The sequence below is a fragment of the Vanessa cardui genome, chromosome 28 (genome assembly GCF_905220365.1).
Source record: "Vanessa cardui chromosome 28, ilVanCard2.1, whole genome shotgun sequence".
NCBI lineage: Eukaryota > Metazoa > Arthropoda > Insecta > Lepidoptera > Nymphalidae > Vanessa > Vanessa cardui.
Window position 1 is genome coordinate 7,304,397 of NC_061150.1, and position 18,276 is coordinate 7,322,672.

The window sequence follows — 18,276 nt, forward strand, 5'->3', positions numbered from 1 at the left end:
AATAACCTCCACTAACATCTTCATCGTAGATCCTCTATCGCATCTCGTATTCACTAGTCACAAAGTCACATCCCGATCACTACACTCATGTCACTTGTTCGCACCGTAGGAGCGACTGATGTTGAGGTACAACACACACAAGCTGTTCAGTTGCAGCAGCACACAGGCCCCGAAGATCATCAGCACGACAGCCCTGTCGCGCCAGGGATGCCGCTACATCTGCGGCTCGTACGCGTCGGGCTCCAGGCGGCGCACGCGCACGCGCTGCCTGTAGTGGTACTCCTTGAGGTAGGCGCGCAGACGCGCCGGCAGCGGCAGCTGCTCCACGCCTGGAACATTGCAACGGGGAGTTAGTTATTTCAATGACTGACGAAATTGCCTTTATCAGTACACACAAGGCAGGCAGGCTGTCTGACAGTAAGAGATCAGATCACACCATGGCCCACAGAAATTAACTGTATCATTGGTGCACCAGCTTTCAGAAACTGTACTTCTGTAATTACAAATACATTTTTTTTTTTTATGGTATAGGTTGGCGGACGAGCATATGGGCCACCTGATGATAAGCGGTCACCATCGCCCATAGACATTAACGCTGTAAGAATTATTAACTATTCCTTACATCGTCAATGTGCCACCAACCTTGGGAACTAAGATGTTATGTCCCTTGTGCCTGTAGTTACACTGGCACATTATTTTATTAAAGACTCGAGGCGAAGTAGTGGTAGTGATGTGTGAGTGGGGTGGTGCTGGTGTGTGAGTGAGGTGGTAGTGTGGTGGTGGTGGTGAGTGAGTTGGTGGTGGTGAGCGAGTTGGTGGTGGTGTGTAAGCCGATGTGAGCGGGGTGATGGTGAGGTGGTTACCGTCGTAGCTGAGGCGCGAGACGATGGCGGCGCGCGCCAGCTGCTGCAGCGAGAAGGGCGCGGTGCGCGGCAGCGGCGCCGTCAGCATCGGCTCGAAGAACATCACGCACGCGGGGTCCTGCTGGGGGGCCACGAGCTGTTACAACTGCTTTTGACCCTTGCCGCTCCGACGGTACGAGCGAACAAGGTCGAACAAGGTCGAACAAGGTCGACCTCGATGCTGACATGTTTACGTCAAAATCGAAATACAATTTTTTTTTAATATTTACTGTGAACCCGTAAGTGTTGCATATCTATGGTCTATCGATAGTTTATCGATAGTATAGTGACGTGTCAATACTATCGATAGTATCCGATTATATTTCTGCAACTCAGCCGTGAAGAATATCAACTATTATAAATATAATCAGTATTTTAATTTCACATATTCTTTATCCATCTAGTGCCTCCTTAAGGTCGTTAAATGCAAGGATGTAGGTTCAAATCCCATTTCGGACTTTTTAACCGACTTCAAAAAGGAGGGGATTATCAATTCGTCTTTTATTTTTATTCTTGTATATGTTTGTTACCTCATAACTTTTAACTGGGTACATATACATACACCAGCTCCAAAAATAACAATAATTATAGCTAAATTTTATACTCGTAAATCGACTTTTAAGTAAGTAGTATAATATTTTTCATGTCATTTCGCTTAGAGAGACAACTTTCTTGCCACCATTGCACGCGGTCAATATTTATACAGTAACTTGTTTTAGTTCATATTTGTATATATTTAAGCATTTAATGTTATTAATTTTTATACCAGTAAATTATTACTTAGAGAGAACTCTAAAAGATATTTTGAATACGCAATTATTTTTATTACTTTTTTAGTATATTCATTTCATTCAATTCATTCATTTGATATAGATCAAAATATATTCATATTCATATATTTTGATCTATATCAAATATATTGTTTGTGATCAGTTTTTTTATGTTAAAAGTATTTTATTTATTCCAAAAAATTCTCAGTTCACTTTCAATTTCATATCTAATTAATTACTAATATTATTAAAAGCCGATGGCCCAGTAGTTAGAACGCATCTTAACCGATGATTGCGGGTTCAATCCTAAACAAAGACAAGCACCACATTTTGTGTTCAGCGGTGAAGGAAAACGTCGTGAGGAAACTGGCATGTGTCTAACTTCACAGTAATCCTGCCACACGTGCATTCTACCAACTGGTATTTTTTTTTTTATTATTAATGGCATTCACATCTCTTATTTGTGAGACGTATTTGGCCAATTACGACGTTTTATGAAAGTAACACGCAGGGAAATTGTTCGGTGTTTGGCTTTGACCGATGATCGCGGGTTCAAGCCCAGGCGAGCACCACTATATATATGTGCTTAATTTGTCTTTATAATTCATCTCGTGCTCGGCGGTGAAGGAAAACATCGTAAGGAAACCTTCTGTAATTTCATAGATCTGCCACATTTGTATTCCACTCGCATTGGAACAGCGTGTTGAAATGTTCCAAAACCTCCTCAAAGGGAGAGGAGGCATTTAGCCCAGCAGTGGGAATTCACAGGCCGGTGTCAGGGGGCGCGTGGTCACCTTGTAGTGCTCGATGAGGCCGGTGACGGTGGGCGCGGCGAACACGGCGGGGTCGTGCGAATCGAAGCTGAAGCGGTGCTGATAGTGCTCGATGCGAGCGTGCAGAGAGCGCCCGTACTTGCGGAACGACACGGAGAACAGGTGCTCCTCCTGGGCCGAGTCGCGCAGCAGGAACGTGCCTGAAGACGGACATTCACATACTTAATGGTAGGGCTTCGTGCAGGTAGGTACCACCCACTCATCAGACATTCTACCGCTAAACAACAGTACGCAGTTGTGTTCTAGTTTGAAGGCTGTCAGTGTAACTACAGGCACAAGGGACGTAACACCTTAGTTCCCAAGGTTGGTGGCGCATTGACGATGTAAGGGATGGTTAATGTTTCTTACAGGGTCTTTGTCTATGGGTGATGGTGACCACATACCATCAGGCTATGCTCGTCCGTCAACCTATACCAAAAAAATTTATAACTATCTCATTAAAACAAACACACACAGAACAAATTTAATTTAAATCATTGAAAAAAGTCCAAAAAAATCGGATAATCAAAATACATATTTTGAAGTCGATAAAATCATACCACCGAGAAGAACCGGCAAGAAACTCAGTAGTTACTCTTTTTCAACATTTAAAAAATACAATCATGTTATTTTATATATGTATGTAATATATCCTGCCTGGAAGTCAACAAGTATTAATTCCACGCTTTTTCATAGTCTGTATAAGCTCGTATTGATTAATATGCCTTCTTTACATCATACAACATAAACAAACAATTTTTGTTTTATAATTCATCTCGTGCTGAGCGGTGAAGGAAAACATCGTGAAAAAACCTGCATGTGTCTAATTTCAACGAAATTCTACCACATGTGCATTCCACCAATCCGCATTGGAACAGCGTGGTGGAATATGTTCCAAACCCTCTCCTTAATTGATGAGGAGGCCTTATATCAGCAGTGGGAAATTTACAGGCTATATACTTTACATCATACAACTCACTGTAGACTCCTACAATTCATGACGTCACAACATATATTTATGTTAATTGTCACGAGCGGCTTCAGCGGTTAGCTGTCACGTGTCAGGCAAGAAAATAGCCTAAATCCTTCCTTGGAGTTCAAGTTTGCCTCATACCAAATTTATAATAATAATAATAATAATAAACATGTATTGAGCAAATTACACTACTTTCACACAACATAAATAACGAAACATAACAAAATATCACTTATCCTAAAATACATCAAACAAAAAAAAATAATAATAACTAAAAATACAACTACAACAGAACAAGTTTTGAGAGAAAAAAATTAATAATTAAAATAATATAAAACAATAAATAGTGTGCAGCAGTGTAATTAAGCAAAAAGGAGATCCACTCAGTGAAAAATGGAAACATAGTTGCTTCTGCAGTCTGCACTGATTTTCAGTGGTCTCCTAATGCTATTGCGGTTCAAATTTCATCAAATTCGGTTCAATAATTTGGTCGTAAAAGTGCAACAGACAGACAGAGTTAATTTCACATATATATAATATTAAGCATACATATATAACATTACACACCGTATAACTTCCACATAAATAATATCAAGTATACAATACACGCGTGTATGTAGTTGTACGTACATACACATTCAAAAAATAAAATAAAATTGTGTTCCGGTGAGTAGAGGGTTACTACAAAGGCGACTATCGTGTCACACTTATGAGCATTTTATTTAGGCGAAACGTTAGCGCGATTCAAATGTAGCACAGCGACATCTAGTTGAAAAACACGGAACTAATTACTAAACCTGAGGACATTATAGCACGACACGACTTAAATGTCGCATCGGCAAAATTCGTAAAACCGATCACATCCGAATTGAGTACGCCATCCCAAATTATTAATTGTTACTATAGTCCAAGATTTTTAGATATCCGCTCTACATAAAATCCTTCTACGTGATTTTTCGGTTGGATTATGTCGGAGGGTGCCCCCCAAGTATAAAACCGAGTTTCTGTCGCCTGAAACCGCGAGCGTAAGCCACCATCTTGGAAAAAGTTTTTTTGCATATATCTCGGAAACGGTGAGTTTTACGTCAAAAACCGAAGAAATCTTTTTTGTAGAGAATAAAATTTCCCACCTTTTTATTCCAAACTTTTCCTCCTATTGTTGATATTTTCCGATATATTTATATTGAATTTACTTTATTATATACAATTATTATTGTAATTAATTGAAACTGTAATTAATATTATTTTATATGGCATAGCATTTAATACTGGCACGTAACACTATTTCTTAATTTAAATACGATTGAGCTGTCATTAGAAAACAATTGGACGAATGCAAGCATTGTAACAAAAGATAGAGAGATTGGAGCATCATTGTAAAACGATAATATTATTTTGGCCATCCCGAACTACTGAAATTATATTTATTTCTTGCACTCGCTGTCTCGGGTCGCGCTGACGCGGGAATCTATAGCGACGAATAGCGTCGAGTGGCGCGATAGGGAGCTGTTTCTGTTGGTTATGTGAATTCGATGCTACATCTAAGTTGTGTCGTACTGTACATTGAGACCAGTGACGGTTTGGAGTTTCCTAGGTTTTGGTTTGAACCTATAATAAATTTAATAAACTTTTATTTTTGCATAGCGTAATAGTTAGGGAGAGTAACTAACTATTATAAATACCTGTTGACTTCCAGGCAGGATATATTCATTTAAATAATTGTATAAACTAACATAACTTTGTATGTTTTAAACATTGAAAAAGAGTAACTACTGAGTTTCTGGCCGATTTTTCTCGGTAGAATCTACTTTCCGAACCGGTGGTAACATCACTCAATTGTTAAATGACGATTCAAAAGTGCTTGTAAAAGCCTACTCGAATAAAGTTTACTTTGATTTAAAGCCTCTTTGCAACAAAGAAATGCATTACCTATCTTTTATTATTTCCTAATCACAAAACAAAGTCGCTTACCACTGTCTCTCCTACATAAATATGTTTAAATCTTTAAAACTACGCAACCGATTTTGATGCGGCTTTTTTAAATAGATAGATTGATTCAAGAGAAAGGTTTTTGTATATAACACACAGACAATATAGTAGAGAAACACTGATAATTTCAGAAGTTTCTCATATGATGTCGTATATAAACAAATTCTGTAGTATATTTAGTATCAGCATTGGTAATTGCGAGTGGTACCTTCAGGTTTGTTGTCGAGAAGACGCTCCGCCTCATATCTGTCCATCTTGCCCCAGTAGAACGAGCAAGCTGTTATTTCTTGCAAGTCCGGTACCAAGCAGTGCTTGTAATCAACCTTGAATGTAAAAAAAATAAAACATTTAGTAATTTTGACTGCACACAAGTTTTATATTCAGTATTTTATTATTATATCTTTCTTTGTTTATGTTGTTTTTATATCCATTTTTTGTATATATATTTTTTTCTTTTTTCATATGTGTGTATGTCAATAAATATATTTTCTTTTCTTCTTCTTTTCTAATTATACAACAACAAAAACAACAGCTTGTAAATTTCCCACAGCTGGACTAAGACCTCCTCTCCCTTTGAGGAGAAGGTTTGGAACATATTCCACCACGCTGTTCCAATGCGGGTTGGTTGATGTCGGATATGGTTTTCTCACGATACTATCCTTCACCGTCGAGCACGAGATGAATTATAAACACAAATTAAGCACATATATATAGTGGTGCGAGATTATAAACACAAATTAAGATACATGAATATTCAGTTATGCTTGCCTGGGTTTGAACCCGCCATCATCTGTTAAGATGCACGCGTTCTAACCACTGGACCATCTCGGCTCATACATGACAAATCTGATATATATATCTATATATATATATAAATGTATGGTACCTGTGTGTGCACTGTTGTTAGGGGGGGCGGCAGGGGTTGGTGCGCGAGGGGGGGCGCGCGTAGCAACAACGCGCGAAGTTCCCCACCGCAGACCACCTGGAAACAAATTAATACCAATTATATATTATATTAGTTATATATTAATTAATATTAATTTAAATAATTGTATTAACTAACATGACTGTACTTTTTTTTTAATGTCGAAAAAGAGTAACTACTGAGTTTCTTGCCGGTCCTTCTCGGTAGAATCTATTTTCAGAACCGGTGGTAGCTTCACTTAATTGTTAAATGACGATTCAAAAGTGCTTGAAAAAGCCCACTTGAATAAAGTATATTTTGATTTTGATTTTTTTGAAAAATAAAAACTCTATTAATAACAGATCTATTACATCAACTACCAACAGTATTCATATAAGCAGAGACATCTTTAAGAAGCCCTGGCCCGTACTAGGAAACTGGGGCTCCAATGATTTTGACGGAATACTATTTGTTTGAATAGACAAAGAACCTTCCATCATCATCCTCCTGCCCTTAACCCATTTTTTTATATATACATATTTTTTTAAATATGAGACAACATCACATACATTACTCTGACCCCAATGTAAGCAGCTAACGCACTTGTGTTGTGGGAAACCAGAAGTAACGATACCACGAACACCCAGACCCGAGACGACATAGAAAACTAGTGATAATCTACATCGACTCGGCCGGGAATCGAACCCGGGACCTCGGTGTGGCGAACCCATGAAACAAGTGTACACCCACTCGACCACGGAGGTCGTCAAAATTGTGTCAAAATTTCATTTGGCAGCATGTCTTCTCCTTCCATACTTCTCTGTCAGACGTCATCTCACAAGTAACATTCTTTCTAACCATATCATCACACAAACCATCCATCGTTTCCTTGGTCGTCTTCTACCTCTATATCCACCCACATCCATGCTCACAAAAAAACTTCCATTGTTCTTAAATATGCGAATAAATATTGCTTTGTTGAAATACCTAGGAGTTAGTATATTATCATCAGAAAAGAATCTTTATTTTGAAAATACACAGATATTTTTATTTGATCCGAGGAGGGCTCCTGCCCAAAATTACCATTGGGAAAGAGGGGTGTGCATATCAAAATCAAAGTATACTTTATTCAAGTGGGCTTTTACAAGCACTTTTGTATATAGCATGTATAATAATAAATATAATATGAATATGAGACATCACATACATTACTCTGATCCCAATGTAAGTAGCTAAAGTTATAAGTTCTTAATGTAAGTTTGTTATGGAAAATCAGAAGTAACGATACCACAAACACCCAACACCCAACACATATACAAGAAATCATTTTGTGTACAAAATTATTAATTTAAGTTAAATTAGAGTTTTAATACACAAAAAGTTACCATACCTGGAAACGCCTAATGGAGGGATCGTTAGCTTGAGCCAGTTCCGCCCTCCTACCCTCCTGAGAGGTCTCGCCCTCACTAGAAATATAATATTATCATTTTAATATAACATTCATAGCATATATAAACGGGCTTTAAGAACTAGTATAAACCAAACAATATAAATTGTCGTAGTTGTCAGTTTAGCTCACTAGTTGGAGCCACTGTCTATGCCGTTTTATTGTCTTTTCTATTCGGTTGTATTATATTCATTATATTCACTGTCTCATGTCAACAGGGTATTTGACAATGCGAAAAATACAGTATCAATTATTATAATCAGCATATATTCATTTAAAAATTGTTATTTATAAACGAACGTTAAAAATAATACTTAATTTATTGAGAAATCCATAAATAAAAAAGCATTTTATAAACATTTCGTAACGTAACATAAAACGCTTCTGATTGGCCGGACTTATGATGAAGTCACTTGATTGTTAACCTTGCTTGCCTACTATATGTACCACAGAGCAAAATACAGGCAAGTGACGTCACCGACCCCATTGTAGCGCCATATTGTCCAAGTAGCGTTTTCGCGCGCTATTTAAATATTAAATTTTTAATATGATATTTTTCGGCAAATATGTACTAGAAGTTTTACTGGGCTCCTTAACCTCTACTTAATAAATATAAAATGGATTTTAAAAACCAGTCAAATAGCCTGCTTTCGTACTATGCCGAGCGCTGACTGGATAACATAATAAATATCAGTATACCAATTATAGTTTGTTCGCGTTAAGAATGCAGTGAGTTGTCATTGTTTACCGGCTTTACTCCGCCCCCTGACCAATCAAATGTTTTTTAACAGCAGGGTGAAGGTGTATGCATATTTGTGTTAAAATGCCAACAAATTATATTTGTTTTAAAGACTAAGTATAGTTAATTTAAAAAATACACATTAAAGTAAAAAATCGAATCGGGGTATTAATCAACAAAATTCTTAACACTATATAGATACAATCGTTTGCGAATCTTGCCATCGCGATGTAGAAATTTACATATTTTGACATAACGTCATCTTGTAACTATAGGTTACATTAATTATTACGTGTACAGCTTGAATAAATTAAATATAAATTTATAAATAAACAAAATTTAAATTATAAAATAAAAATATCAGTTAATAATTAATTAAATGTGAACTTGACTTTGTAATTTGAAAAGATTTGATCGGTCAAAGGGGGCGGAGTCAGGGCGGTAAACAATGACAACTCACTGCATTCTTAACGCGAACAGACTATAGATCTCTTTTTATCACCCAATCCCATCAGAGGCGTCACTTAGCTTGCTATATAAACAAATATACTGTCCACTTACGTCCGAGGAGCCACTGACAGTACATATACTTCTGCGGTGGGTTCACCAATCTCTCTGTTCGTATCTGTGTCTGAAATAGATAAATTATTAAATAAAATACCAAACATACCTTAAAAAAAGAAGTAAAGTAACAGCCTGTAAATTTCCCAATACTGGGCTAAGGCCTCCTCTTCCATTAAGGAGAGGTTTTGGAACATATTCCAAATCAATTCCAATGCGGGTTGATGGAATGCACATGTGGCAAAATTTTGATAAAATTAGCCACATACAGGTTTCCTCAAGATGTTTTCCTTCACCGCCGAGCACGAGATGAATTATAAACACAAATTAAGCACATATATATAGCGGTGCTTGCCTGGATTTGAACCCGAAATCATCGGTTAAGATGCACGCGTTCTAACCACTGGGCCATCTCAGCTTGAACATACATACCTTGCTGACCTTAATTTGACGCGATTTCATTGGTCGAGAGCTTCTATAGTCTATGACATTGGTTATAGACGAAAATGCTATCATTAAAATTTATATGTCACCGTAAAATTGTGAATAACGTTAGATTAAAATGTATCTAGCGAGATGAACTGACAAAATTATTCGATACTTTATAATGTCTATACTCTAGTGCAGCGGTCGGCAACCTTTTGGTAGGCAAGGGCCACAAGGTGGCAAAATAAACCATAGGCGGGCCGCAGTCATGATATTAACCTTAGAAGCCCAATATACCGCAAAATTAGAGTTAATTAATCATATGACATAGAAAAAAAAAATCTATTGAAAATTGTTAATAGACGCAGACTTTAATTCGTACACATAATACTTACATTGTGTTTATATGTTTGAAAGCTACAAACGACCTAAGTAAGAAACTGACTTTACACAAATTTTAGTGTGATGTCTGAGGTTGCATTTGAGATGCTATTTCTTGTATGTTTAATATATTTGTCAACTTTTTTACAAAACATTCACGGGCCGCAAGGAAGATGGTCAAAATCTCCTTGATCCACATTTACTTTCTTTTTTTTTTATGAAATAGTTTGGCGGACGAGAATACGGGCCACCTGATGGTAAGAAATATTAACTATCCCTTACATCGTCTATGCGTCACCAACCTTGGGAACTAAGACGTTACGTCTCTTGTTCCTGTAGTTACACTGACTCAGCCTTCAAACCGGAACACAACAATACTGAGTACTGTTATTTGGCGGTAGAATAACTGATGAGTCGGTGGTACCTACCCAGATGGGCTTGCACAAAGCCCTACCACCAAGTACCCTGATAACTGACCTGTGTTGATGACAATGGCGTCCAATTCCCTCCGGAGATCCCTCGCGCCCAGCGTCAGTACTGCAGCCAATCTGTAATTAGAGGAATATCGTTATTAATTATATGTAAATGAGTTTGATTATTTGTTACACCATTACGTCTAAAATATGACATATCACATAGACATTGTCAGATGTAGGACTAGTAGTCGGCCTTCAAACACAACAATACACCAATGTGCCGTCGAAATTGGAAACTAAAATGTTACATCCCTCAATCCTGCGGTTACACTGGCTCACTCGGCCTTCAAACACAACAATACACCAATGCGCCAGCGTCCTTGGAAACTAAGATGTTACCTCCCTCAATTCTACGGTTACACTGGCTCACTCACCCTTCAAACACAACAATACACCAATGCGCTATCGACCTTAGAAACCGAAATGTTACCTCCCTCAATCCTACGGTTACACTGGCTCACTCGGCCTTCCAACACAACAATACATCTATGCAGCATCGACCTTGGAAACCGAGATGTTACCTCCCTCAGTCCTGCGATTACACTGGCACTCGGCCTTCAAACACGTCACGGCTAGCCGTCAGGCAGGCAGACTCACCGGTCGTCGTGGCAGGCGTCGCTGACGCGGCGGTAGGCTGTGCACACGCAGGCGGGCCGACGCCAGCGGCGCCGCCGGCAAGCGCACTCGCGCGCACTCCATCTTTGGAAACACGAACATTTCAAACAACAACTGTATTTACAATAGGCTAATTGACAATGCGAAAAATAAATTGTGAATTATTGTAATCAGTGTATATTATGAGTTTAAAAACGGTTATTTACTAACAAAAGTTGAGAATAATACTTAATTTATTCAAAAATCCATCAATAAGAATGCAAATTTTCAAATGTTTGTCACGTGACACAAAACGCTCCTGATTGGCCGGGCTTATGATGAAATCACTTTCTTGTAAACCTTGCTTTTCTACTATATGTACTACACAGATTAAAATACAGCAAAGTGACGTCACCGACCCCTTTGCAGCGCCATATTGTCCAAGTAGCGTTTTCGAGCGCTATTTAAATATGAAATTTTTAATATGATATTTTTCGGCAAATATGTACTAGAAATAAAAAAACAACTTTTACTGGGTTCCTTGACTTATACTTAATAATATAAAATGGATTTTAAAAACCAGTCAAATAGCTATTACTTGAAAACTACGCTCTCAAAGCGTGAATCGCTTTTCCTACTCCATACGAAAAAGAGTTTCTTGCCGGTTCTTCTCGATACAACCTACTTTCCGAACCGGTGGTAGCTTCACTTGTTTGTTAAATGACGATTCAAAAGTGCTTGTAAAAGCCTCCTTGAATAAAGTTTAAATTTAATTTGATAGATTCCTACTTTTTACGTTGAGTGAGAGCTGAGAAGGGAGATTGTGAGATGTCTCTTTCCGAACCGGTGCTAGATTTTACAGCAAACCTAATTCATAACTTTGTAATATAATCTTATAGTATACAACACTAATGACTTTCTAGTTGAATGCACACCTTGGGAATGAGATGATCGCTTCCAGGCTGTTTCATATAACAAGAAAATATTTTTATTATTATTAAAAATGAATATCGCATACATAACATAATAAAAAAAAAAACATGATCCCGCTGAGTTTCTTTCACCGGTTCTGGCCTGAGGTGTTAAATTCCGAACCGGGAAAACATCGTAACGAAACCTGCATTGGAACAGCGTGGTGGAATATGTTCCAAACCCTCTCCTCAATGGGAGAGGAGGCCTTAGCCCAGCAGTGGGAAATTTACAGGCTGTTACTTTACATACGCGGATCTGAGTGTAATGTCTACCTGTCAGTGACGGCGCTGACGTAGCGGTGAACGCTGCTGGGCGACTCGGCGTAGCGGCGTCTCTCCCAAGCGCCGCAGCCGCAGGTACATTCGCCGCCTTCCAACGACGATTACATATCAATATTACGTCATAAAAACCACCTAGATGCTAAAGGCAAGAGGCAAGAGACCTATTTTTTTTTATGCTATAGGTTGGCAGACGAGCATATGGGCCACCTGATAGTAAGTGGTCACCATCACCCATATACAATGACGCTGTAAGAAATATTAACTATTCCTTACATCGTCAATGTACCACCAATCTTGGGAACTGAGATGTTATGGCCCTTGTGCCTGTAGTTACACTGACTCAGCCTTCAAACCGGAACACAACAATACTGAATACTGTTATTTGGCGGTAGAATAACTGATGAGTGAGTGGTAGCTACCCAGACGGGCTTGCACAAAGCCCTGCCACCTAGATGGCTAGATGAAAATTGCATAGACCTTAGCTAGACAAAGAGAACGATGGACGTCCGTGGAGGCAGGGGCGGCGCAAGATCGAATCTTAATGTGGGCAAGATACAGTTAGCGAGGCCCTTTTTTTTTACAGTATTCTGATCCCAATGTTATGTTGTACCTTTTCAAATGTCGCGCGCGAGGCCCTTTGCACCAAGAGGCCTCGCGGTGCCTTACGCCGCCACTGCTTGGAGGCTTTTAGGGGGGTTCCATACAAACCACGATAATATATATATGTTAATTACTTAGCAATAATAGGCTATTTGACAATGCGAAAAATAAATTGTGAATTATTGTAATCACTGTATATTATGAGTTTAAAAACGGTCATTTACTAACGAAACTTGAAAATAATACTTAATTTATTCAAAAATCAATAAATAAAAATGCATTTTTTCAAACGTTTGTCACGTGACACAAAACGCTCCTGATCAGCCGGGCTTATGATGAAGTCACTTTCTTGTGAACCTAGCTTTTCTACTATATGTACCACAGATTAAATTACAGCAAAGTGACGTCACCGACCCCTTTGCAGCACCATATTGTCCAAGTAGCGTTTTCGCGCGTTATTTAAATATGGAATTTTTAATATGGTATTTTTCGGCAAATCTGTACTAGAAATAAAGAAATCAACTTTAGCTGGGTTCCTTAATCTCTACTAAATAATATAAAATGGATTTAAAAAACCAGTCAAATAGCCTATTTAGTTTAAAATTAATCCTTGTAATAGTAATAAAGTTAAAAGTTAATCATTATTTTGTAAATTAACCAAATTTTGTCATGTTATTTCTTATTGTACAACTAAATTAAAAGTAACTCACTCTTCCTCGACGTTTGCTGACCCATATCGGAATCGAACCTTGCTACTATGAGTAGTTCAACCAGCGAACTATCATCTGAAAGCAAAAAGACATTCAAAGTTAACAATCATTCCATTCACTAACGGGCGTAGCTGCATGTAATATATAAGAAGACATTTTTAGATTAGATTTAGAGATGATTTATTTCCCATTAAGAACAAAGTTCACTTATATAGGAAACTTAAACTAGTAACATAATAATAAACATATATATAGTTAATGGTGACATTATTTATACAAACATTCAAATATAATTATAAAGTTTGACAGTATGTTTTTAATTTAGTTTTAAATTTCAAAAAAGATTTTTCGTTTAATATTTATTCGGTAGATTATTGTACATTAGCGTTCTCTCAAATTGTATAGTTTTGTTACCATAATGTTTAGTTCTAGACTTAGGATTTTTAACTTTGCCGTCTCGTAAATTCAAATCGTTTATAAAAAATACATTGGTAAAAAAGACGTATTATTCGATACAAGATTTTGTAGATGATAAAATGGGCGTGGAATTAATACCTGTTGACTTCCAGGCAGGACATATTAATTTGTACAAATTGTATTAACTAACATGAATGTATTTTTTTAAATGTTGAATAAGAGTAACTACTGAGTTTCTTGCCGGTTCTTCTCGGTAGAATCTATTTTCCGAAACGGTGGTAGCTTCAATTAATTGATTAAAAAGTGCTTGTAAAAGCCCACTTGAATAAAGCTTATTTTGATTTTTTTTTTTTTGAATGGCAAGGCCTGGACAGTGGACAGCAGAGGCTTTTAGCAAGCCCGTCAGGCTTGAGCAAATCTCTAACACAAATGGGTGCACTGTGTAATTAGTTAACTATTATAACCTACTCTAAACCAAAACCCAACTCTAAACAAAAATCTAACATCAGCAGATTCCATTGAAAAAATAAACCTAATAGGCAGCAAGGCAGTCCGACTAACTGATAGAGTTATTTACAGAAATGTGCCAACTCAGCATGATATTTAACTAATTCCTACCTTTCTCTGAATCTTGACAACAGTCAAAACAAAAGTTGACCACACAACACAGAACAATACAGGAAAAACAATCGAACAAACTTATCTGTTCACCGACAATGAATTACAACTTTCTCACAATATTTTTTTAGTCACTGGTGACTAATCCAACTTTAGGATTACATACAACTTCAAATATCCACATTCAAACATGATAAGGAAAAACAGCACTAAAATACTAGCGCAGAACATCTATATTTGTTTACTGGGTAATAAACATTGGTGAATCAATTTTATTCCCTATATCAATAACGATAAGGCATACAGTCATATGTAATACACAATGCACACAACATTACATAGTAAATTGGAACAATTAGAACAAATTAAAACAGCAAATTCGTTAGTTACATCAAACTGTATTATGACTCAAATTCATTGAAGTTTTCATTCAATTGAATGAATGAATGAACAATTATAATTGTTTACAAAAAAAATAATAGAGTATTCATACTATTAATATCAACATAAATTAAACTAGGAGTAGAAAAAATTTAATTTAACTAGATATAAATTGACATGTCTCAATACTAATGTTATAAATGGAAAGTAACTCTTTCTGTCTGTCTGTCCCTATTTCACAATCAAAATTTTTTTTTTTATATAAATAACACATACATTACTCTGATCACAATGTAAATAACTAAAGCACTTGTGTTATGGAAATCAGAAGTAACGACGGTACCACAAACACCCAGACCCAAGACAACATATTAATGATAATCTACATCGACTCAGCCAGGAATCAAACCCAGGACCTTGGGGTGGCGTAGCCATGATAACCGGTGTACACACCACTCGACAATGGAGGTCGTCCAAATACAAATTTTATTAAATTTGTTGTGAAGCAATCTTGAAATCCAAGGAAGGTTTGTCCTTAGGCTTAATTTTTAACCTAACTTATGACAACCAACCAGCAAAAACGCGAACGAAACCGCAGGCAAGCCAAGTTCATAATAAATTTTAATTTCTTAATTTTATATTCAGATAAAAATAAACTTTTAACTTGTTATACCCTACACTACAGATTATGTATATTAAATTTGATCTATAAATATAATTCAATAAAAATTAATATAATTTTCTTTTAAGTAAGTTTATATGCTGGTCTAATTACATTCAAATACATTTATAGGTATTTTAATTTCGTAAGAAAATTTATTTATAATAATCATCATCATCATCTCTCTTGTTCTACTCCCAATTTACACAGGGTCAGCCCAGCATGTCCTTCTTCCATACTTCCCTATCTGATGTCATCTCATAAGTAACATTTTTTATCATTCATGCCTATGAACTTCCTTCCTCATTATTATTATATATTATATAATAATATCAATGTAAAACAAACAACAGACTTATAGTATTTAATTACTAACGTAAAACATTGTCTTTTAAGATTCAATTAGAGGTGACGTAAAAGTCACAGGAAGATCCATCCGATGACCAGACCATTTAGGCTATTGTCGTGTCCACTCCTAATGCCAACTTTACGCTTAAGTGGAGGAGTCATGTTTAAATTATCGTATGGGCATTCCTATCCCTTAAAAACAAAATAAAAGCATTAGCAATGATGCAAATTCTTCATTTGAATTTAGAATAAAAACCAAGCAGCAACTAGCATCGATTCTTTGTTTTGACGTCATCATAATTATAATAACAATTATAACACAATTTTCCCAATAGATATTGAATTGAAATAATTATTTCCCTGAATCGCACCTATAGTATTCATTGTAGTTTTGTTCATCATAATTACAAACTAATAATCTATGCATAATTTTTTATATTATTGTTCCATGGGTGAGTACATCTATAAACTTACGACATAGTAGAGGTTTCTGCAAGCTTATTACAGTTGTTACCACTCACTTTTTATACTGAGATGGCCCAGTGGTTAGAACTCGTGCATCTAAACACATGATTGGGGGTTCAAACCCAGGCAAGCACCACTATATATATGTGTTTATAATTCATCTCATGATCGGCAGTGAAGGAAAACACCATGAGGAAACATGCATGTGTCTAATTTCATCGAAATTCTGCCACATGTGCATTCCACTGACCTGCATTGAAACAGTGTGGTGGAATATATTCCAAACCCTCTCCTTAATGTAAGAGGAGTCCTTATCTCAGCAGTGGGAAATGTACAGGCTGTTACTTTACTTGGTATATATTCTATGAATTGACAGAAATACTAATGGGGCAATATATGTATTTTCGGGTCAGTGCAACCAGCACAACATAGCTGGTATATGGAATGATTTTTTTTTTTTTACAGCACCAATGTCGCTAGGTGGCAGTATTTCTACTATATGGCTTGAAAAATTATCAAGAATATGCTTGAATTCTTGTGATTGAATTGAATGTTTGCATTGGAAGTGGCATATCTTTCAAAATAATTGGGTTCATTAAAGTCGTACGACGGTAAAACCGCTGGACAATGCTAGTATTGGATATTGTATAAAGTAATTTAAATTTGAGATCCTGTGGAACCCCGTTTTAGAATAAATTAGTAGCATTTTTAATCGAGTAGCATAAAAATGTTAACTTTTTAAAAAAAAAGTAAATTAGGCTAATGAGTTGAGCTTTCTGGCAGAAAGCTTTTTCAAGATTAAAAAAAATGGAATATAACTGTAAAAGGTAACAAAAACATATCGAGTCCGACCGTGTACCATGTAGAGACATGTTGTGACAAGTTCGATAACCTTAATTAATTGTGAAACAATCAAGAAGTAACAATGACATGACATCAATATAGAGAATAATAATTCAACCGCTACAATCCTTAAATAGATGATAATTAACACCTCTAAAAAAAATAAACAAATTGTATGAAACCAATGGCAGCCATCTTGAAAAGAACATGAGCTATTTTCGTGCAATAAGTTATATCGATTAATGCTAATTCCACTTACGTCTGATTATTTGTTTGTTGCTCGATCGTAAAATTTTTCGTTTTCGATATTAATTCACAATACCGTTTCAAGTCATTCGGATATTTTCGATCATACCTAATATCACCTTATAACACAACTAGGAAGTAATATTTGACACAATAATTATTCACATTATTTTATGGCACTAAACACATGCTATTTTTATATTTACAACAATAATATAATATGTTTTATAATAAATAGCACGCAGGGAATATACGCAATTACTAAGTCGGTGACATTTTGTTTGAAAACGTTCCGAATGTTTTGATCTATTATCAATACTATGTACTTGTTAAATCGATATTTTTTTCAATTATTCCAAAATTATCTACATTTAAGCATTATATAAACTTAAAAATGTCGTAATATTAAAAAAAATCATTCTAAATGACGATTTCTTCATTTTATATTTAGCTAAAAATAAAGTTTACTAGTTATAGTGTACACTACAGCTACCGTAAATTGAAACGTAGATTTCTTGTTTTCTTTATTTTATTGTATAAAAAAATGATACTATATTGTGAATAAATACATAATGCTTAATAATTTATCTTAATTCTAAAATAATAAAATATTTATTTTTTGTTTTAAAAGCAATGCAGACAAAAAAACTAAATTGAATAAAATATATACTCTCTAGTTCCACTTCTTTTCTATTATATCTAAAGAGTTAACAGTATTTTAAGAATAAAAATTATATTAATACTATATTTAGAAAAA

At 36.0% G+C, this 18,276-nt stretch overlaps 1 protein-coding gene across 2 annotated transcripts; it reads right to left on the reverse strand.

Annotated features, from left to right (window-relative positions):
- Positions 1-17,803, reverse strand: LOC124541700 (suppressor of cytokine signaling 5-like). 2 transcript variants are annotated; one of them, XM_047119633.1, is made up of 12 exons: positions 17,533-17,803; positions 13,541-13,615; positions 12,222-12,318; positions 10,981-11,082; positions 10,385-10,455; positions 9,101-9,170; positions 7,744-7,819; positions 6,336-6,431; positions 5,658-5,772; positions 2,467-2,645; positions 864-981; positions 1-329 (listed from the first exon to the last, which is right to left on the reverse strand). In XM_047119633.1, exons 2-12 carry the CDS (start codon positions 13,563-13,565, stop codon positions 214-216), a joined length of 1,065 nt encoding a protein of 354 aa, XP_046975589.1. In that variant the 5' UTR covers positions 13,566-13,615; positions 17,533-17,803; the 3' UTR covers positions 1-213. The 2 variants fall into 2 exon arrangements, with proteins under 2 accessions (XP_046975589.1, XP_046975588.1); XM_047119632.1 differs by having other exon boundaries at positions 864-984.
- Between the last annotated feature and the right edge of the window lie 473 nt (positions 17,804-18,276).

Coding starts and splice junctions, on each gene's coding strand:
- LOC124541700 (XM_047119632.1), bottom strand. CDS start 13,565: ATGGGTCAGCAAACGTCGAGGAAGA. Junction 7,820..9,100: donor CTGTCAGTGGCTCCTCGGAC/GTAAGTGGACAG, acceptor TTATATTTCTAG/TGAGGGCGAGACCTCTCAGG. Junction 985..2,466: donor GCCTCATCGAGCACTACAAG/GTGACCACGCGC, acceptor GTGGCCCCCCAG/CAGGACCCCGCGTGCGTGAT.